Source organism: Pelophylax lessonae (genome assembly GCF_965119305.1).
Source record: "Pelophylax lessonae genome assembly, chromosome: 6".
NCBI lineage: Eukaryota > Metazoa > Chordata > Amphibia > Anura > Ranidae > Pelophylax > Pelophylax lessonae.
In genome coordinates this window covers 69,864,381-69,888,031 of record NC_138773.1, presented here as the reverse complement: position 1 = coordinate 69,888,031, position 23,651 = coordinate 69,864,381, and the positions used below count along the sequence as shown (strand labels likewise).

The following is a 23,651-nucleotide window of genomic DNA, read 5'->3' as shown; positions in this document are numbered from 1 at the left end:
TACTTGCCATGGAGCTATCCCTTCATTAGGATTGCTATTTATGGATATGCATTAATACTTCCAACTAAGTTGATGACCATTGCCACGAAGTGAATCCCATCATTAAAATTACTTCATATGAAAACGCATTATTTCTCCTGATTTAAGGTGAGTGGCCATTGCACTCGCTGGTGGATAGTGAATGTTGGGATTCTACTCTACCCTTATCATCTGACACTAGTATTCACGTTGTTTTGGATTTTCATTCATATTTTTTTCACCTTTTTGATTCACCAAATTTATGGACCTTTTAAAAATATACATTTTTTTTAGATATCAGCGATATGTTTTAATGTTTATTATTCGAATTACTGTTGTTGTATTACACGTTGGGGTTAGTCTATCACTGTGCTTATTTTGCATGATATGCACTCTTAGACTCTTTATATTTATCTTATTTTGTTCACAATGATTTGAATATTTTAGGTATCCTAGAAGTTGATTTTGTTACTATACACAGCTGCACCACATTCTTTAAGTACCAGTTGTAGTATTTCTCCCGAATAGTGTACTATAGCAACTAGGAGCAAAAAACAGGTCTCTGTTATTGTAACCATTCATTGTGGCACAAAATGTGTGCATACAGAAGCATACAATGAGGGTCAATACTGTATATCCAATATATGAGAAATGATAATGCTCTGACTTCTGTCTTTGTTTGCTCTGTACAGAGTGTTGCTGGAAAGGTTCTGGAGAAAACAGTTGAAGAGTGGATGCGATATAAAGAAGATTGCTACCAATGGATGACAAGCACACCACGCCCTCTGGGTTAGCTGGCACCACTCTTTCACATGTCATTTGTCACTTAGAAGAAAAAAGACTCGGGGCTTAGTGGTTTCTTTTTTTCTGTGACTGCACAATAAAGCATACAGTCTGACATTATAGCTTTCACCTGATTGATTTTATCATTATTGAGATCTCTTTGAATAGATAGGCTTATCTAATAGTAAAAAATCCAGTTATCTGTCAACAAGTGAATTTTACTCAAAGGCAAATACATGGGTATTCTATACAGACAGTGTACATATAGGAGGGTTCACAGGAAGAACAGGAGCCTCGGGTACAGTGGATGTCCAGCTTTAATTATAAAGCATCTGCAGTAAATCTGGAAAATCACAATTGGTCACAATTGGTCAATAAATCAGGGAGAGCAAAACTGTTTAAAGCTTTGCAGCTTCTCTGTGTGTTTATTGCAATCCCTATCGATGTCAAAAAGATAGGGGGCTGCTATTTTTTTTATAGGACCATCCGATCCGCTAGACCAGTGGTCTCCATATTGTGGCCAGGGGGCCAGATGCTGCCCTTTGTTTGTCTTTATCTGGCACGCGGGACACCATTTCATCTAATTACTCCAATAACAGGGTATTATTATTAGTAGGGTACTATTACTCCCAATAATACCAATGATGAGGCACTATTCCTCCCACTGATATAAATGATGGGGCACTATTCCTCCCACTGACACTAATGATGGGGCACTATTTCTTCCACTGACACCAATAACGGCGCACTATTCCTCCAACTGATACCAATGATGGGGCATGATTTCTTCCTCCGATACCAATGATGGGGCTCTATTACCCCCACTGACACCAATGATGGTGCGATTTTTCTCCCACTGTCCCTAATGATGGGGACTTTTTCTCCCACTGACACCAAAGATGGGGACTATTCCTCCCACTGACACCAATGATGGGGCACTATTCCTCCCCCTGACACTAACAACAGGTCACTATTCCTCCCATAATACCAAAGATGAGACATTTTTTGCTCCCACTAGCCACAATCCAGCCCTTCTCAGGTCTGAAGGACAGTAAACTGGCCCTTTTTTAGTAAGTTTGGAGACCCCTGAGCTGGACCGATGAGGAATGAATCCCCATCCATCTGTTTTTAGCAGAAAGGATCGGATGTTGGAGGGTGTCAACAGACAAATGTCTGTTGACACCCGACCCTCCTTAGAGGGCAATGTATAGTCCAATTGGTCGGCCCATATGAAAAGGGGCCTTAGAGGGACTCTTTTAAAACAAGAAAAAAGTCCCTACAAAGAAAACAAGTAAAACGTACCTTCTGTTCTGCGGTCTTCCCTGGGTTTAAGATCTATGCTTGCTTAAAAATCTTTAGCATTTACTACCCTTCTGGCGGTAGTGGATATTTGATCTCCCTGGCTCTGTTATGTGGCTCCTCCTGTCTAATCCCGTGTCCTGCAATGACCTAATGCAGGCAGAGGAAACCACAGAGCACATTGGAGAAAATCAGCCCCTGACACTTCTGGAAGTGTCAAATGCTGAACATTTTTCAGCAAACGTGGGTTTAAATCCCAACTCCAGGAAACATTAAAATTATCCCTTGCAGTGGGGCTGCACTTGAACTGCAAGGGTCTATTTCTCATTTAGGGCTAGGGAACACAAAAAAAGAAGATTTACTTACCTTATCCTTTGGTCCTCTGGGATGACCAGTCCCCACAGTGTTTTCTCCCTCATGCTTCGGCAGTTTAAGGTCCTGAAATCATAAAGGCAAATGCAGAGTCAATTGGACAGTTAAGCGCAGGCCCATGGGGGTTTCCATCTGCAGAGAATCAGGTAATTTAGGTTCCATGCACACTGGGCTTAAAAAAACACCAGTTCCCTTGACAGGAAAAAAACGCTCATATAGAGCGATTTTGTACACGTTTAGGCGCGTTTAGGAGTGCTTAGCGTTTTTGTGCCAGAAAACTCCAATCAAAAACCTATGTGTCCTAATGTACATGGACATAGGATAACATTGAGCTGCTTCCACGGGCAAAACACAAAACTCCTTTAGAAGCAGCCTTTTTTAAGCCAGTGGGCTTGGACCCTAAAAGCACTTCTCCTCTCCCGTAGACAAAACCAGCAGTTAAGCCTTAGGTCTCTTCACACTAGGAGGTGCTTCCAAGCATGCAGGTTTTTTCCGTATTCCTGCGTTTCTCATTTTAGGGCAACCCATTCATCTCAATGGACTTCCCTATGCCTGTGAAACACCCAAAAAAAAGGTGCCGACATGATTTTTAAAATTGTGTGGTACCATGCATTTTATGCGGGGCACGAATGCATGGGAATACCAACACAAATGAATGACACCCGAGTGTGTCTGCAAAAGGTAGCGCGTTTTTTGCGGTGCGTTATTGCACAGCACCTAGTGTGAACAAGCCTTAAAGTGTCACTGCAAGGGATTATTTTAACATTTCCCTGAGTTGTTGGCAGATAAGTATTCATTGCTTTCTTTGCAGTGGTACATTTATTGGTTTTTAACGTGTCACTTTAATCTGCCTGTGTCCACAGAAGCTTTGTGACTTTTGTCCGTTATGTAAGTCACATGGAAATACCAGTATTACAGGACTGCTCTATGTGTTAATGATGACACACAGCATATGATTATAGAAAGAATATGTGGCATTCACATCTCAGCCAGTAGTGGTGTCCCCTTGGAAGATAATTAGAGTTGTCTTTTTCTTGTGATGGAGCTTTGTGTAATCTCAGCTGTATATGTAATGAGCAGGTTCCAGATGGCTGGGGAAGCTCTGCCATGCCTGCTGCAGATCTCAATACTTTTAACCAGTGTCTCTTTTTTTAAAAATGTACTTCTAGATAGATCGTGGTTATAACTTTGTGTTTCTTTACTGCTGCAGAATGCCTTTTCAGTGTAATCACAACAATCATACCTCCCAACTTTAGAATTAGAGTAAGAGGTACCCCATAAGGAGATGAGGGCCTGCGACCATGGATAAACTACTGAGAATATTGGATGTGGCTTAGTACACAGACAGCAGAAAAAATTCAGCATTTAAAACCTGGAGTAAGGCTTTAACCTCTTGCTGTCTGCATAATGGAGATATGCAAGGGCAAGAAAGATGGACATTAACGCCCAGACGTTGCACGTATTTGTTTACAGCAGAAGAAGACTGTTTGCTGAGAGTGTGCTGCCAGCACAGTGACAGAGCTGTCATCAACTGCTCTCGGTCAAGGCTTCTGGTTCGAAAGCCAGCAGAACAGGCTCCCAATCAAATGGCCAATGTGAAAGCCAATAACAGCAGTCACGTGATACAGAAGCCATGCCACCTCCCAGACATTATAGCCCACTTATAGGGCTGCCAGTTACACATACAATCTGCATTGAAGGGGGACCCTTAAAGGGTATTTTAAGCCCAAACACTTTTTTTTAGATTTGTGAAACTGTAGGAAAGGCTAAGAACCCCTGTCAGGTTTTTAGATTCACCCCCTCTATTTGTCCTGGTGACCATTGTCAGTGATGTAAAATCCAACGTTATAAATTGTCCCCAGAGCAGAAGTATTAAGGGAATCTTCCCATGGGTAAAGACTTCAGTGGCGTAGCGTGGGGGGTGCAGGAGGGGCCGGCCGCACCGGGCGCAACATCTGGGGGGGCGCATCTGCAGTGTCACTCTGTCTGTCTGACTCTGACATACACAGTTCACACACTGTCTGCGGCTGCCTCCATCTTTAGGCTGGGATAAGTCCAGCGCGGCCGCCCTATGGCTGAAAATAGCGGGTCGGAGCGAGGCTGGACTGTGCCTCACCTGTCCATTGGTGTAGGGTGGGGTGGCGTTGCAAGCCAAGCCTCGCCTATGCCATCTCACGCTGGTCATTCTGCATTGAAAGGGGGCACGCTGGTCATTCTGCATTAAAAGGGGGCACGCTGGTCATTCTGCATTGAAAGGGGGCACGAGGATCGCTCTGCATTGAAGGGGGGCAAGCTGGTCTCTCTGCATGGAAAGGGGGCACGCTGGTCTCTCTGCATGGAAAGGGGGCACACTGGTCTCTCTGCATGGAAAGGGGGCACACTGGTCACTCTGCATTGAAAGGGGGCACACTATACCTTGATTACTGAAGGCCCCTTTCACACTTTTTTGACCTCAAAGTCGGGTTAGGGGGCGCAAATTACTTGCCTTGCCCTGGGTGCTGACAACCCACCCTACGCCACTGCTGTCTAAAATAGGGTTTTTCTTTCTTTGGAGAAAATGTCTCCCGTTTTTGTTGTGTCAACAAAACCAGAAGTAAAGCAAAATCTACTTAATGACAAAAAAGTAACCTTACTGGTATTAATCATTCCATACTCTATCCAAAAAAAAAAAAAGCAAACATTTGGCTTTAGATAAACATGATACCAACCAAAGCAGGTCCACTTGCTCCTCATCAGTAGTCAACATCCTACTGTTCGTGAAACCCAAAGTCCCCCCATCGGCCCTTCTTTTCCTGGCCTGCTCCCAGTGCAGGTAACCTAAATTTGTTACACACATTGGCCCGACACCCAACATATTTCAAAGGGGAGTTCCAGATTCTTCCACAATTGAGCAGTCCTTTCCTCACAGCCACAAGTCATCAAGTCATTCACCATAAGAGAAATCCCCTTCTCACCCCTTTACCTACAAGAGAGAGATCTAGTATTATTGGCAAAAGGATTGTTTGTAATGACCATCCTTCATTTTTTTTTTTTAAAGATTTTTATTGAAGTCCAGCATAATCACACAGCTCAACACAATACATTACATTATCAACAGCTCTCAGCATCCTCCAAGGGGCGAATGACAAAAATAATCAAACAGTCCATAACATACAGGATAAAAAACCCCACCCCTCAGATAATATACAGCCATATCGCACGAACCATGCGACCAGCAGGACCTCATTTTCTTTTAATTTTATGAAAACAACAACCATGAACACCCCCCTCCCCCCTGAACCAAACTAAGAACCCGGCCTCCCCACCAGCACCCCCATAGGAAGAGCAGGCGAGGTGGCCAGCAGGGCAAACCCAGCCCATCCCCCCTTTCCCCACAGGGACCATCCTTCATTTTAATTGTGGTATAGAATCCCCTCACACCAACTTGCTTCTCTGTCTTTTGTTTTATAGGGCTCCACTGCAACCGTACATTTGACATGTATGCCTGCTGGCCAGATGGAACACCCGGGACTATCACAAGTGTATCCTGTCCTTATTATCTTCCCTGGTTCCAGAAAGGTATCTTCTTACAACAAATGTGTTTTAAAAGTGGAAATTATTTTAACAGTGAGCTTTAAATGTATCTAAGAAATAAGAAACATTATAGGGATGGGAATGCAAGTAGTCAACTAATGTTCCTCTCTGACATAGGTCAACATTAGCTATAAGTTAGGGTTGGATTTTCTTCAACAAAATTTTTAATGAATTTAACATTGCAAGCACAAAACTTTTGCAAATACATTGGTGGGCAACTGGTACTTTATAGAAAACTGTATAGAAAAAATAAGTATTGTACATTTTTAATGTTGCTGGTACATTGGAGGTTTATCAGTTGGGTTAATGAATCATGATTAGGTGAAAAGTCAAATCACTCCAATTTGTAGTAAATTCCATTGTATTTTGCAGGTTTGGGAGATTTTGATATTGGATGAGTAGGGCTGAAAGTATATAGTCAGGCTAGAGTGGAAAATAATGTAAAGTATAGGCTGAGAGGAGACAGCACCAAGTCTCAGAATGTGCAGATTGTGATAACTCCTATTTTGTCTCCCTTTTCTGGACACCTCTATACAATTGTGGATGAATTCAACTAGAAAACTAACTGAGAAGAGGAAGTAGGAGTCTCAAGGTTTTTCATAGTTCTTGAAACATGAAACCATCTTTTCTTTCTCTTGCACTGCATGTAAAGCAGACCCTATACTGCCTTTTAAAGCATATTTTAACAATGACTTTATGCAAGTGTATCTATAGCCAAAACCTTTTTTTTAGTTTTGGATAGGGTGGGGACAGATTAGAACCCTTGTCAAGTTTTACTGGTGTTTGAGGCCCTATTAGAGAGATTTTCCATCACTTCCTGTCATGAGGCAACCATTTCCTTCATAAGACAGGAAGTGAAACTCTCCAACAGCAACACATCCTGGGGTAAAAATGTTTTTTTAAAGTTATGTAGGGGAATCTTAGAACCCCAGTCAACCTAACTTTTCTATGTCTATTTCCCTAGTGTAGATGTCCCCTGGTGTAGATATATCCTCGCTTACTGTCTGGTGAAAGCTTAAAATCTCTTGGATAAAAAAACCTAAAAAGTATTCTAAGCCTTTCCAGTGCTAACCAAAAAACAGGTCTAGCTATAAATACACATGGATAGGCCCATGTTACAAGCAGAAAAGCTTTGCAAAGGGATGATGTCACATAGAGTATGTACCTAAAGCACCAAGATATCAAATACAACAATGGCTGGAGCCCCATTATAACGGCCAGCAAATATATCATCAAGAAGTGACTCTTGAAACCTTTTATTACAATGCAATATATTAGGCCAGAGTTCAGTCATTTAGAATGCATTTTACTTATCCAATAAATGTTGTGTGTGTTGGCAGTGAAGAATGGACTGGTATCAAGACGTTGTGGTCTAGATGGTCAGTGGGAGATGATCAATGGAACCCAGCCTTGGAGGAACTCATCACAATGCGATGATGAGATGGAGGTGACAAGAGATGAGGTGACTTCATTTTATGTGATTTTTTTACATTTCTAATTAATATTGTGAATGTATTGTGGTTTTGTACTTGTTTTTGTTATTTATTATAGTCAGCAATTGTAATTTTATGTGTTTTGCAGGCTATTTTCATATGTCTTACTAAAAAAAAAAATCCTGTTATTTACAGAGATCAATAGATCAAGCCTAAATTTAAATACATCATTGATTGTCACTCTCCCTCTCTCCTATCTGCTGTGATAGATATATAAATAGATAGATAGATAGATAGATAGATAGATAGATAGATAGATAGATAGATAGATAGATAGATAGATAGATAGATAGATAGATAGATAGATAGATAGATAGATAGATAGATAGATAGATAGATAGATAGATAGATAGATAGATAGATAGATAGATCGTCTTGTTTCACTTGAGACCAAAATAATGTCTACAATTCAGATAAAGCAGCACTTTTTATCATGAAAACCAGTTTTAAATGTATATTAGCAAATAACACATGCCAGGAATAGAGAAAGACATGTCTATCAGTTGGTTTTGTCTATTTTGACTGTCTATTTTGACAAGTAAATCTTGTTATGAAAAATTCATTATGTTTTGTATTCAGCTGATTATAAATTTGAATGCCTAATAACATCTTGGGAATATTTCAGCTCTTTTGGAATGCAATAATTATTCTGCCGGAAATGCCAGAAGATTATTCAATTCTGATTTCCGAAACTCGAGTCCACCTGGAGTTTGCAAAATGTTACTGACTTCCTTGAGTACATTTTTGATTTGTTATTTTGCAACATAACTGAGGAGCTTCTGTCAAATTTATGAAACGTGCTTTAAAAATGAGTGTAGTCATTATTTAGTTATCGGGTGAATTAATGTCTTTGTTTCCTAGGAGGTGACAAAGGACTTGTTACTCAGTTTTAGAGTCCTGTACACTGTTGGGTACTCAGTGTCTCTGTTGGCGCTCCTTTCATCCTTGCTGATCCTCACTATGTGTAGGTAAGTGTCTCTGCTTTTCATTGATCATATGTTCACAGATTTGGTGGGTTTGTGGTTCCTGGGTAAATGTCTTCTGACCCATTTTATAAACAGCTCTCATGAATTTACTAAACCTTACAACCATTTTATTTCCTGATATCTTCCCAGGAAGTTGCGCTGTACGCGGAATTACATCCACACCAACCTATTTTTTTCCTTTGCACTACGTGGCATCTCAGTCATCGTGAAGGACGTTTTGCAGGAGAAGAGATGGGGTATGCAAATCATTGATGTGTCTGACTGGGAGGTCCTGATTAGCAACAAGGTGAGAGTCACTTGGTTCCTCTCCCCAATGTTTAAAAATTCCAGAACCTATTGTCAGATATTCCAGATGATATGGAAGCTCTATGATTTGATTTGTTCTTGCATACGCTGCCATAGTTGGGGATCTGGTGGAGTTGGATTAGATTGGGAACGGTGATGATTATAGTGAGATCGCTGTTGCAAGGATTTTTGAGGGTTTATTTTGGGCTGCACTCAAGGAAGGTCTGTCCTCACTGGTGGAGGGCCTTTGTGGTTCTGAGGGAAATAAAAAATAGAAGCACAAAATGTAAGTGATCTGAAGAAAAGATTGTTAAAGTTGTTCTTTTTTAGTTGCTCAAAGTCTAAAATACCCAAAATGTCTCAAATGATATTCAGGTTCTTAACCTTCCTAGCGGTATTCCCGAGTGTGGCTTGGGGTTAAATTTCAGTGCCAAAAGCGGTAACCCCGAGCCACACTCGGGGTATCGCTAGGAAGATCGCTGGATCCTGGTAGAGGGGTTACTTACATTGTCACCGGGATCCAGCGATGTATCCAGGCGGTGTGCGGTGGCTGATTTTCCTCCCGATGCTCTGTGTGCCCTGGCTTCCATCTCCTGCGACGTGACGTTCGCAGGGGGGGTGGAACCGGCGGCAAATTCAAAAGTAAAACACACCAAACACACTGATACATGTGTATATACGTGTGTGTGTGTGTATATATATATATATATATATATATATATATAATTATATGTATGTATATATATATATATATATATATATATATATGTGTGTGTGTGTATATATATATATATATATATATATATATATATATACATATATGTATATGTATATATATATATATACAGTATATATATGTATACATACATTCATACTTTAACTTATTTATAGTTATTTATTATATTATAATTTATGATTTTGTGTTTCAAACTTTATCATACCCAAGATGTTATAAAGAAGAACGCACATTAAAATAAAAAACATATGTAAATAGTTGGTTTGGGCTGCTCATTCTTAAGAATTACATGCAAAATAATGGTACCGCTTTCAGCACCTAAAATCCGAAAGAATCATACCGCCAGGGAGGTTAATATGCCCCCTTTTCCAGGGGAAATGTGATCAAAACATGCCAACTGTTACATGTGAGGCTGTTTGGCTGAAAACGTAATTTACAATACCAATAGAATAATAAACATATTTGTATCAATACCTGTACATGGGATAACATTTGTTATAGACAAAGAAGGCATGTTCTTATTCTCAATGCTGAGGTACATAGTGTGCAAAATAATGACTGACTATGCTATACCTACCCCATTTCAAATGCAATGACACAAGATATTTGTATTGTCTCTGAACCTTGTAGACATATTCATATGTTAAATAATATTGGCTGGTGTTCTATTGTACAGAACCACTTTATTATATGGATACATTTGTTTGTTGCATTTTCTTCCTGTATGAGTTGTAAAATTCACCTTTTTTTTTTTTTTTTTTACTCATGTAAAATCAATAAAATTGTCCTTTAAAAATATATCCCTGAAGAAGAGAGCATGTTAAGACCACTAACATTGGAATCTAAAATGTTTGAGCAACTAAAAGGATAAAATTACAACAAATAATGCTTTTTAGATCATTTACTTTTGATGCTCCCACATTTTGATTCACATATGCTTCTTTTTTCTACTTAGAATCATATTTATTGTTTCTGTGAAAATGGAACAAATATTTACCGTATATACTCGAGTATAAGCCGACCCGAGTATAAGCCGAGGCCCCTACTTTTACCACAAAAAGATGGGAAAAATCATTGACTCGAGTATAAGCCTAGGGTGAGAATGCAGGGCAGTGGGCATGGTACAGGAGAATGCAGGGTGACTGGCATGGTGCAGGAGAATGCAGGGTACTGGCATGGTACAGGAGAATGCAGGGTACTGGCATGGTACAGGAGAATGCAGGGTACTGGCATGGTACAGGAGAATGCAGGGTGACTGGCATGGTGCAGGAGAATGCAGGGTACTGGCATGGTACAGGAGAATGCAGGGTACTGGCATGGTACAGGAGAATGCAGGGTACTGGCATGGTACAGGAGAATGCAGGGTACTGGCATGGTGCAGGAGAATGCAGGGTACTGGCATGGTACAGGAGAATGCAGGGTACTGGCATGGTACAGGAGAATGCAGGGTACTGGCATGGTGCAGGAGAATGCAGGGTACTGGCATGGTACAGGAGAATGCAGGGTACTGGCATGGTGCAGGAGAATGCAGGGTACTGGCATCGTACAGGAGAATGCAGGGTACTGGCATGGTGCAGGAGAATGCAGGGTACTGGCATGGTACAGGAGAATGCAGGGTACTGGCATGGTACAAGAGGATCCGGGGTTGTGGGCATACTGCAGGAGATGCAGTGCTGTGGGCATGGTACAGGTGGACCATGCCCGCAGCACTGCATCCCTTGTAGTGTGCCCGCAGCCCTGCATAATGGCAGGTAGTGCAGCTGTTTCACTTACCTGTTCCAGACGCGCCTTCATTTTAAAAATGGCGCCGCCCGGCGCCGACACGTCATTGCGCACACGCCGCCGCCGCTCGTATACTTTCGGCTATTCCCGGCCTCTCCCGAGCTGCGGCGGCGCGTGCGCGGGGACATGTATGCGACGGGCGGCACCATTTTTAAAGCTTAAGACCGTCGGAGCGGCCAGGGACTTTTTTTTTTTTCTTGACTCGAGTATAAGCCGAGGGGGACGTTTTCAGCACAAAAAAATGTGCTGAAAAACTCGGCTTATACTCGAGTATATACGGTATGTTCAATCTGAGTTTATTGAAGGGTTTTGGACAAAGTACAAAAGGATCAACACAAAATGAAATAAGAAGAAGAATGAATAACGCAAGAAAAAAAAGTACAATAAATTAAAAGGTACATAAACAAAATAAATAATTGAACAAGACATACTTATGTATGTTAATACCCCAGGACCAGCGTGGGTAATGTAGAATACTGGTGGTGCCATGTTTACAGTAAAACAGACTACATACAATGGGCTCTGCACTGAATGCAGGTTGAGGTACATTGAACCGGTGGAAATGGAGGGAGAACCGCAAATCAACCAACATGACTTTATAGCTTGAGGACTGAGAACAGAGATGAAGTAGTTGAGAAAAATGTATTTTATTAAAAGCAATTTAAACATTTCATTCAGCTTTTTTTTCGCACCTGGTGCGTAAACCTTAACCTTAAAACAGAATGTCATTCTTACAGGCTGCTGTTGGATGTCGTACAGCACAAGTGATAATGCAGTACTGTATTCTGGCCAATCACTATTGGTTTGTGGTGGAAGCAGTCTACCTATATAAACTGCTGATTGGTGCCGTGTTTTCTGAGAAGAACAATTACACCTTGTACCTGTACCTTGGATGGGGTGAGTGGATAATTCTGATGACTGCGAATGATTGGGGCAAACCATGCCGCACACAACCAATCTGTGCATTACTGGGAAGTTTATAAAGTTATTTATTGACTCTGGAGGGCAGTTAGATATGAAGCCAAGTGCAAGGACTGCAAGGTCTATTTTGGAAAGATCTTTGAGTAAAAATGTAAAAATGTATCCTTAGATCAGCAGAGTATGCATGTCTATTGATATAAGAGTGGGGGGAGTAGGAGAAAATCCCTAACAGCCAGTTTGTGATTCGATAAAATAATGGCAGTGGGCTTAAAATATCTACTCAACCCTTCCTTTAAGATCAGTTAGCCAGGGGGGGGGTGTCTGCAGAAGAGACAGCCAATTAGGAAGTCCTCATTTTGTGTTTACGGGTACCTATAAACTCTCCAATGAACTTCTCTTATTTGAACCATTTTGTTTTATTGAACATACCAATAAAAGCATTTTGTTACATTTTGCAATAAATATCTGTTGATCCTGCCAGAAATCCGGTGAATGGGTGACAATGCTGCTCCTGCATAGATATACAGTAGTATGCTGAGTGAGAATTGTCACCTTAGGAAAATAAATGTGTCAGGGTAATATTAGGGGGAAAAAAGTCTAAATAAATGTAGCACTACTCCCTTGGGAGCTGCTGGTTACAGGTTTCCCTGGGTTACCCTTAGCAACAACATGACAGTTCAGCATTTTTAAAGTGCTTTGGCTCAGTCAGGAAACAATTTAGGAGTTTTGTTTTTTTTAGTTTTATTGAGAACTTGAATAGGAGAAGGGATGAGTGGGATACTCAAACTTGTATTAACTATGCACAATTAGCTGGGACAACTAGATATTGCTGATTGCAGCAAGGCCACTGCTTCACCTTGTCACTAGCGGTGAAGAAGTAATTGATGAACCACTTTAGATAAGCTGTACTGCAGAACAATCTTGAGGGCCCTTCCTGGAACCCCCTTTGTTCCTATTCTTCAGGGCTTTCTACATAGCACCCCCTTTACTGTAACACTCTCTGTGTAAGCTAGCTCCTTGATCCGCTGACTTCACTGGAGTGGTCCCCCTTCCTGGGCCGACCCTTAGGCAAATCTCCTGGTACTCACGGACACTGTTTTTCCAGAGAAACTCTGCCAACAGCTCCACTTTCAGCTCCACTGGATCTTCTGCAGCTCAGCTCCACACCTGGTTCACTAGGCCGACCGCCTAAGACCACCTTCCTCACTCACTGCAGGAGGAGAGATAGGCGTCCATCTCCTCTTGGGACTCTGCCTTCCGCCAAAGATGCCCTGTCACATGTCCCCTCAGTATTTATGGTCAATCCCAGGATGCATTGCAGGAATGCCCTCCCACTGGGACTGCCATAAAAGCTGATGTGTCACTGACTGGGTTTCCTCTATTGTCCAACAAGCTCCCTCATTGGATGCAGTGGGGATACTCCCTCAGACCCAGTGAATCACACCTGGAGACATGCAACAGGCATCCTAACAGATCAGGTTCCCCTGTTAAGCAGAAGGAGCAAACAGATGCGTTTTCCTAGCACCCACCTAGGAGGGTGCTACATAAAGAAAACCATTTGGGAATTCATTCAGCACATCTAAAAACTGCTAAACTGCAATATATTACATTTTGTTTTTGAGTTTAGATACAGTTTACAAAAAACTGATGGATTATTTAATCTCCTCTGCAGGGACTCCGGTGTTGTTTGTTGTTCCTTGGATGACACTGAAATATCTGAAGGAGAACAAAGAGTAAGATAAAGCACTATTCTTGATGAATTATAAATCCAAAACAGTATCGAAATGCCAAGATCATGCCAAGATTATTTATTAGAGTCACTAAAATATTATTTACTACCTTATTACTGTTCTCCATTTATTTATCTGCAGTGGAATCATATAAGTCTATAGGCAACCATTAGACAAAGGATTGGGTAATTGACAAATTACAGACAAAAGTTTACACCATTAAAGCCATGTGACTTGTGGCACTAATCTGTACAAGCCTTAAGATTTTATTGCTGGTACAAAAAATAAAAAAAAGAGTGATTGCAATTGCTAATGAATAGAAAAGTATTGTGGCCAGGCAAATTAAACATAGATTTGTATTGGTCCAAAATGTTTTCTACAAGGTTCCTGGTATGACATGGTCTTTGCAACATAAATTAATATACACTATATTACCAAAAGTATTGGGACGCCTGCCTTTACACGCACATGAACTTTAATGGAATCCCAGTCTTAGTCCGTAGGGTTCAATATTGAGTTGGCCCACCCTTTGTAGCTATAATAGCTTCAACTCTTCTGGGAAGGCTGTACACAAGGTTTAGGAGTGTGTCTATGGGAATGTTTGACCATTCTTCCAGAAGCACATTTGTGAGGTCAGGCACTAATGTTGGACGTGAAGGGCTGGCTCGCAGTTCCTGCACCCCAATCTCACTCATACATGTCTTTATGGACCCTGCTGAAACAGGAAGGGCCAACCCCAAACTGTTCCCACAAAGTTGGGAGCATAAAATTGTCCAAAATGTCTTGGTATGCTGATGCCTTAAGAGTTCCCTTAACTGGAATTAAGGGGCCAAGCCCAACCCCTGAAAAACAACCCCACACCATAATCCCCCCTCCACCAAATGATTTGGACCAGTGCACAAAGCATCGTCAATAAAGACATGGATGAGTGAGTTTGGGGATGGGGGAACATGACTGGCCTGCACAGAGTTCTGACCTCAACCTGATAGAACACCTTTGGGATAAATTAGAGTGCAGACTGCAAGCCAGGCCTTCTCTCCACCATCAGTGCCTGACCTTACAAATGCGCTTTTGGAAGAATGGTCAAACATTCCCATAGACACACTCCTAAACCTTGTGGACAGCCTTTCCAGAAGCGTTGAAGCTGTTTTAGCTGCAAAGGGTGGGCCAATTCAATATTGAACCCTACAGACTAAGACCGGGATGCCATTAAAATGCATGTGCATGTAAAAGCAGGCATCCCAATACTTTTGGTAATATAGTGTAAGTCTACCAAAGTGAATGGCCTTCCTGTGTTCCAGCCAGGAAGAAACTCAGATCTTCAAAAAACTCGAAGTAAGGCAAGGATTTGAAGCACCCTAAGGGTGTGTGGCGGGAAGCCCACAAGGCACACTGGAAGAAGCAAAAACAGAGGGCGCACCAGCCTTGGGCATTACCCTTATTGGATTGGGTCACTGACAAATCACAGACCAAAGTTCACACTAATAAAGCCATGTTACATGAGTGTTTTGTGGCAGCAATCTGTAGCAGCCGTAGAATGGCTTCCCTTAGACTTTGGTTGCTAGTAAAAAAAAAAAAAAATTGATTGCAATTGCTGATGCATTAAAAGTATTGTAGCCAGGCAAAATAAACATAAACATTTGTATTGGTCCCAAATCTCTTCTACAAAGTTCCTGGTATGGTTTTTGAAACATACAGTAGATTATAGGTCACAATCAGAACACAGACAATAATACACCATCAGATCATAGACTATGGGCCACTGTTAGACCAAAAACTTGAGCCTATCACCACACCATAAATTATGGGTCACCAACAGACCACAGACTACAGGGCACCAGCCGAGCATAAACCGTGTGCCACCAGCAGACCAAAGACCACGGGTCATTATCAGACCATAGACACCAGGCCACCATCAGGCCATAGACCACAGGCCACAATCAGACCATAGGTCAATATTAAACCTTAGACCACTGTTAGACTAAAGACTACAGGCCATCATTGGACTATAAGCAACTGTTAGATCATAGATTGTATGCCATATTTACATGATGCACCATATTCCACAACTAGACCACATCCATAGGTCACTATTAGGCCATGAATCACCATTATTCTGCACACCAAAAACCACCATCAAAAGGTGGATCATCGGCCACCAGTTGATTAAAGTACTCTAACTGAAATGTTTATTTTCCAGATGCTGGGCCCTTAATGACAACATGGCATACTGGTGGATAATCCGCATCCCCATCCTGCTGGCTTCTGTGGTGAGTTGGCCATCGTTATTGCAGATGCTAACCAAACCATTGTACTGCACAAATCTGATGTATTCGGTGGGAACATGATATTTGCATCAAAAAAAGAAAGTTTTTGTACAATTTCTTGCTTTTTTTTGATAATACTTAACCCAAGCAACTTGTGTTATGACATCTTTATTGTCCTAGTTATTTTCTTGAGACACAACTGCTATCAGGATTCTTGAAATTAGACAAAGAGGAATGTACAAAATGCAGTAACCCCTAGCAATCCGATTCAAATTAATCTTTTTCTGATTGCTCCGAGATCATAAAACCTGATTGGCTGCTATGGGTTATAATACTTCTAACTTTATCTCTTGGTGCACTCTTTTTTTACATTCTTTATTTATGAACAAGGTGCATACACTGGTAGCATACCAATTACCAATAATATAAGTTACAATGTGTCAAGGTCAGTAAAGAATCTTTTTTTTTCATCAACCATCCACATATACCCATTGACCTATGTCAATAGGGTACCAACTGGTGCACCTTTTTTTAATTATTGCCATCATCTTACATTGGATCGTTCTGCTGGAAGAGAATTGTATTTGTCAGAAATCAATAGTGCAAATTAGGGGATTCAGTCAGTGAATTATCATTTTCTTTGAAAAGAAATAATGTTTCATGGTAGAAAGTCAATCATATTTGGGCAAACTGATCTGTTCTTTGTTGCATTTATGGTCTACCAATTAAAAGCTCATTTGAGAATACTGCAAGTGTGATCCAGGGATCATTTATCATTATGCCTGTGGCTTGAATAAGCCTATAGCTAGTTTTCATACATCAGTTTTACCAGCAACAGGAACAGGGAAAGACTGGGATGAAAAATTATATTCTTTCTTTATTCAAATAGCCAGCCAGAACATTTTTTGCAAGGCACAGTGTTTTCTGAAAGAATGGAAAAACAATAACACACACCATTATACAATTATAGAAGCATTAATTATTATCACATGATCATTAACCCTACAAACATATTGTTTAAAATTTCATTACACTGTACAGTATGATATTTTCTAATTTTATAATCATACATTTTATATATATATATATATATATATATATATATACAGTATTTCACAAAGGTGAGTACACCCCTCACATTTTCGTAAATATTTTATTATATCTTTTCATGTGACAACACTGAAGAAATGACACTTTGCTACAATGTAAAGAAGTGAGTGTACAGCTTGTATAACAGTGTAAATTTGCTGTCCCCTCAAAATAACTCAAACACACAGCAATTAATGTCGAAACCGCTGGCAACAAAAGTGAGTACACCTCTAAGGGAAAATGTCCAAATTGGTCCCAATTGGCCATTTTCCCTCCCCGGTGTCATGTGACTTGTTAGTGTTACAAGGTCTCAGGTGTGAATGCGGAGAAGATGTGTTAAATTTGGTGTTATCGCTCTCACTCTCTCATACTGGTCACTGGAAGTTCAACATTGTACCTCATGGCAAAGAACTCTCTGAGGATCTGAAAAAAGAATTGTTGCTTTACATAATGATGACCTAGGCTATAAGAAGATTGCCAAGACCTTGAAACTGAGCTGCAGCTCGGTGGCCAAGACCAGTTTAACAGGACAGAATTCAGAACAGGCCTCGCAATGGTCGACCAAAGAAGTTGAGTGCATGTGCTCAGCATCATATCCAGAGGTTGTCTTTGGGAAATAGACGTATTAGTGCTGCCAGCATTGCTGCAGAGGTTGAAGGGGTGGGGGGTCATCCTGTCAGTGCCTAGACTACACGTGTCAAACACAAGGCCCGTGGGCCGATTGCGGCCCTCCAGGCCATTTCATGTGGCCCTCGCACCTCTCCTGCAGCTACGGCAACCCCCTCAACTCTGTCCCTACCCTGCCTCAGCATTTCACACCAAATAGGAGGACAGCACTTCTAATACAGATTCTGTGCAGCTGCAGCACTCCCTCATCTTTGCCTACCCTGGTCTCAGCACTCAGCAAACTCCAGCCCTTCTCTGGTCCTCCTCCTCACCTTGCACTTTCTGCTTCCCATCTCCATCCACCGCTTTTTCCAGGCAGCAGCACAAGGTAAAGGGGTGTATGGTAAGGGAGGGTGGGGGACTTTTGACTTCTGATAGCGGGGGGCTCTTGACATCTGATGTATGGGGGGAGTAGGGTGCTCTGGACATCTAGTCTTACAGATACAACCGGCCCTTTGAGGGCAACCATAATGCTGATGCGGCCCGCAATTAAATTAAGTTTGACGCCCCTGGCCTAGACTATACGCTTCACACTACATCAAATTGGTCTGCATGACTATTGTCCCAGAAGGAAGTCTCTTCTTAATATGATGCACAAGAAAGCCCGCAAACAGTTTGCTGAAGACAAGCAGACTAAGGACATGGATTACTGGAACCATGTCCTGTGGTCTGACGAGACCAAGATAAACATATTTGGTTCAGATGGTGTCAAGCGTGTGTGGCGGCAAACAGGTGGGGAGTACAAAGACAAGTGTGTCTTGCCTACAGTCATGCATGGTGGTGGGAGTACCAACATGTACTGTGACATACTGAAGCAGAGCATGATCCCCTCCCGTCAGGGACTGGGCCACAGGGCAGTATTCCAACATGATAACAACCCCAAACACACCTCCAAGACGATCACTGCCTTGCTAAAGAAGCTGAGGGTAAAGGTGATGGAATGGTCAAGCATGTCTCCGGACCTAAACCCCATTGAGCATCTGTGGGGCATCCTCAAACGGAAGGTGGAAGAGCGCAAGGTCTCTAACATCCACCAGCTCAGTGATGTCATCATGGAGGAGTGGAAGGGGACTCCAGTGGCAACTTGTGAAGTTCTGGTGAACTCCATACCCAAGAGGCTTAAGGCAGTGCTGGAAAATAATGGTGGCCACACAAATTATTGACACTTTTGGGCCCAATTTGGACATTTCCACTTAGGGGTGTACTTACTTTTGTTGCCGGTGGTTTAGACATTAATGGCTGTGTGTTGAGTTATTTTGAGGGGACAGCAAATTTAGTCCCGGTTCACACTACCGCGACTTGTCAGCCTGACAAGTCGCTGTCCATTCAGTGCTATGGGAACTGTTCTAATAGGAGCTGCTCAAGTCGCTCCAACTTAGAAAATAGTTCCTGTACTACTTTTGACAGAAATCGGAGCGACTTGCATTGACTTCTATTATGTGAAGTCCGTGCAAGTCACTCTGAAGTCGCGGTGCACGGTGACTTCACTAGTCGCCCCCGAAGTCGGATCGCCATAGTGTGAACCGACACTTACACTGTTATACAAGCCGTACATTTACTACTTTACATTGTAGCAAAGTGTCATTTCTTCATTGTTGTCACATGAAAATAAAGAATAAAATAAATAAATATAAATATAATAAAATATTTACTACTTTGGCACTTTCTTCGACTTTATTTCAATGTGTTGTCTTTTTATAACACAATATTCACAATAATTGTTTTACGATATTTCCTTAATGATCATTCAACCTGTCTCTGAATGTGGTATTAAACCCAAAACCAAAAATGTAATACATTGCAGCTTACCAAACATTAGATGTGGTGGTTGCAGTTTTATTTTTTTAGGTTTTTTTTGCCTAGAGATCTGGCCAGAAACACACCTCTTGTATTCGGGTTTCTCCACTTTTGATGAACGAGCAACAGACTGGGGGGGGGGGGGGGGGAGGAGAGTTAAGTCAGTCTGGGGGGGGGGGGGAGAGTTAAGTCAGCCATAGATGGAGTGATTTCCTTTCCTGCAACCACATGCAGGAAAGACAATTGCTTGAATTCCTCCCGGGAAGCCAGTGAGTTCTGCCGGCTGCAGTAATTACTGCTAGAGGTTATAGCTGCTGGCAATAGTCGCATTAAAAATCCCACAGGCTGGTTCTATCCAAGTTAATCAAACAGCCACCCCATACATGGTTCGAATCCCATCCGGTCCCTGCTGAACCGTCTATGACCGGCTTTAGATGTACTAGCAGATTTAGATGAAACAGATTCGAGCTACAAAAAAAGCTCCAGAACTTTTTTGAGCTTCAGGGATTTGGCTTCAGACAACTTGGAGAAGAGATGTGAACCATCAGCCATAGAGAATTATTGATTTCTTCAGTGTTTTGGAGCTTCGAGGTTCAAGCTACAAAACACTGAGGTGTGAATAGGGCCTAAGGGATAAGTAGATACCCAGTGGGAGCTCTTTTTGCTACAATGTTCACACCATTTTTCAAAATTTGAGAACATGCAGAATCAATATACAAAGTATCTTGTATGACTCTTTTTATATTCTCACTATATTCAGTGACACATATTGGCTGGTCATTGTTCCTTTATCTCTTTGATTCTTCTCTATCATCAATTCCTGTCCTTATGAAAGGATACCAACTTCCAAAAAAGGATGTCGGAAAAGAAGTGGGCTAAAGGGGACTTTTACTGGTATCGTACTCAAAGATATATGAACATGTGTATATAAAAAAATAACAAATTTTATTGGATTCTAAAATTTGAACATGCATAGTTCACACAATTGACATTACAAGACATATGCACAAAAACGACCACATATAAATGACCAACATAGTATTGGTGACATCACAGACAATTATTGAACAATACGGTCCTCTTTACGTAGTTTGTGGGGCTATTGGTGCCTCCATTTTTGATCCTTGCCCGACATGTTTCGCTATACAAAGCTTCCTCAGGGGGGAAAGAATTCAATAGAGGTATCGTTATTGTCAGTTGTCTTGTCACTCAAAGGTTACATATAGGATGTGGAGGAGGTGGGAATATGCAGGGATGGCAGGCTTTAATGACTTGGATGTCACTTTTCTTAATGTTGTGGTGAATATGTTTGTCCTCCCATCTTATTGGATATATTACTCCATTGGGATAAAGGGCTGAACATAGACATATATAAACGCCCCAGTCCATTGGCAGAGGCTTACTCGCCTGTCGCCAATCATCCACCTCTTTTCCGACATCCTTTTTTGGAAGTTGGTATCCTTTCATGTGATTTGGGATGTAGGTATCCAGTAACTTCAATTTAAGCAATAGAGCACAATCAATTATAAATAATTCCTGTCCTTACTAATAGTGATGATGAAAGCTCTTTTCAAAATATCATCCATGTAACCTCTTTATATAAAACAATGCCGTAGTTGATTTGCAGCCTCTTAAAACCCTCTGCATATAAATAATCATGGCAGAAATGTAAAGAGAGATGTTATAAAGACAATAAGTACATGAATAGAACTTTCAATTTTGCTATTAGTTTGGATAGGGAGGTTATGATGATACAGAAGAATAAAAGGGATAAAAGGAACAATGACCATGAGAACACTTGAGATGACACATTCTGTATAATAATGGATATTGTAGCAGGTTGTAATTAAAGCTGCATTGAACCCAAAATCAAAAATGCAATATATTGCAGTTTTACCAATCCCTAGATCTGGTGGTTTTATTTGTTTTTATTTTTTAGTTTTTTTCCGCTCTCCTTTTTCACCTTGTGATCTGACCAGTAACACATCTCCTGTATTAGAGCGCCTCCACTCTGGATGAAGGAGTACAGGGGTACAGCAGACAACAGCATTGTCAGTCTGGGGGGAGGGGAGTGTTAGATGCACTAGCAGATTTAAATAAACTAACAAATTTAAGTCAAACCCCAGATCACACTTTATAATCAGTTACAGCAAACAGTTTTTTTTCCTTTTGAGATAAAGGTTTCATATGAATAAATAAAAGCTGATCATTGTGAGCACCCCTGTCAGTGGTAAATGGTTTGTCTCTTCCCTGTAAACTGATACATCTGGAAGAGAGCTTGTTCTTTTTTTTAAAAAAAACAACAGACTTACTGGCCAGATCACCAGGTGAAAATAGCAGAAATAAAGCATTACAAAAGAAAATAAATGCAGCCATCACACCTAAGAATGCAACATAATAAATGTTCGCTTTTGGGTTTAATTCCACTTTACTTAGTTGTGGACTCTTGGCATACTAGACACATTCAAAAAATATTATCAAAGTACATAGGATGTGTGTAATATGCCCTGTCCTTCTGCCTTGCTGTCACTCTCAACTCCCCCCCCCCCCCCCCCACCTCTTAACTTCCTGACACTTGCCAGCAATTCCTGTCCAATTATCTGACAATGATGTACCATTGTTACTTTTGTATCTGCTCTGCTTCATCCAAATACCGACCAAAGAGAAAAGCTTCAATCTGCATATAATGTCAATAAAACAACTTCATTAAAAAAAAAAAAAAAACCCACCTTTTTGTTAATAAAATGTATTTATACCTAACCCCTTAATAATCTTTAGTTTATCCTAAACAATCCTAATTACCTTCTTTTTTCCCCTTCTCCCCTTAGATGTTATTTTTCTGCTATGATTTGGTTTTATTAATTTCAAATTTCCTAACAGTTAACATTTAAAAACCATTTTTTCATTTTGTTTGCTCATTTTGTAATGTCACATTAAGATTTTTTAAAAAAAGGCCTTGATTTAACTTGTAAAGAACTTTAAAATGCTTTGTATCGGAATCATTTTTCCCTATAACATCGCCATGTGTTAAGTCTTTCTATTTCCATGTCAGATTAACCTTCTGATCTTTATGCGGATCCTAAAGATGATATTATCAAAACTGAGAGCCAATCAGAAAGGATATGCTGACTACAAGCTAAGGTGAGCTAATTCCTTTAGGCACAATAACTGTTTAATTATGTGTACAAAACGTTAAGCCATGCATAGTTTCTACAGGGAGTGCAAAATTATTAGGCAAATGAGTATTTTTGAAGATTCATTTTATTATTGAACAACAACCATGTTCTCAATGAACCCAAAAAACTCATTAATATCAAAGCTGACTATTTTTGGAAGTAGTTTTTAGTTTGTTTTTAGTTTTAGCTATTTTAGGGGGATATCTGTGAGTGCAGGTGACTATTACTGTGCATAATTATTAGGCAACTTAACAAAAATCAAATATACAGTACAGTATACCCATTTCAATTATTTATTTTTACCAGTGAAACCAATATAACATCTCAACATTCACAAATATACATTTCTGACATTCAAAAACAAAAACAAATCAGTGACCAATATAGCCACCTTTCTTTGCAAGGACACTCAAAAGCCTGCCATCCATGGATTCTGTCAGTGTTTTGATCTGTTCACCATCAACATTGCGTGCAGCAGCAACCACAGCCTCCCAGACACTGTTCAGAGAGGTGTACTGTTTTCCCTCCTTGTAAATCTCACATTTGATGATGGACCACAGGTTCTCAATGGGGTTCAGATCAGGTGAACAAGGAGGCCATGTCATTAGCTTTTCTTCTTTTATACCCTTTCTTGCCAGCCACGCTGTGGAGTACTTGGACGCGTGTGATGGAGCATTG

At 40.8% G+C, this 23,651-nt stretch overlaps 1 protein-coding gene across 1 annotated transcript in view; it reads left to right on the top strand.

The window, feature by feature from the left end:
* The window catches only part of LOC309559082 (glucagon receptor-like), a 224,838-nt gene that overhangs the window by 104,438 nt on the left and 96,749 nt on the right, over positions 1-23,651 (top strand). The window contains exons 3-11 of the mRNA XM_082262216.1: positions 711-807; positions 5,923-6,030; positions 7,386-7,507; positions 8,400-8,506; positions 8,654-8,810; positions 12,065-12,224; positions 13,921-13,981; positions 16,179-16,248; positions 22,850-22,938. Coding sequence (XP_082118342.1) covers positions 711-807; positions 5,923-6,030; positions 7,386-7,507; positions 8,400-8,506; positions 8,654-8,810; positions 12,065-12,224; positions 13,921-13,981; positions 16,179-16,248; positions 22,850-22,938 — 971 coding nt within the window. The remainder of the gene's footprint in view (positions 1-710; positions 808-5,922; positions 6,031-7,385; positions 7,508-8,399; positions 8,507-8,653; positions 8,811-12,064; positions 12,225-13,920; positions 13,982-16,178; positions 16,249-22,849; positions 22,939-23,651) is intronic.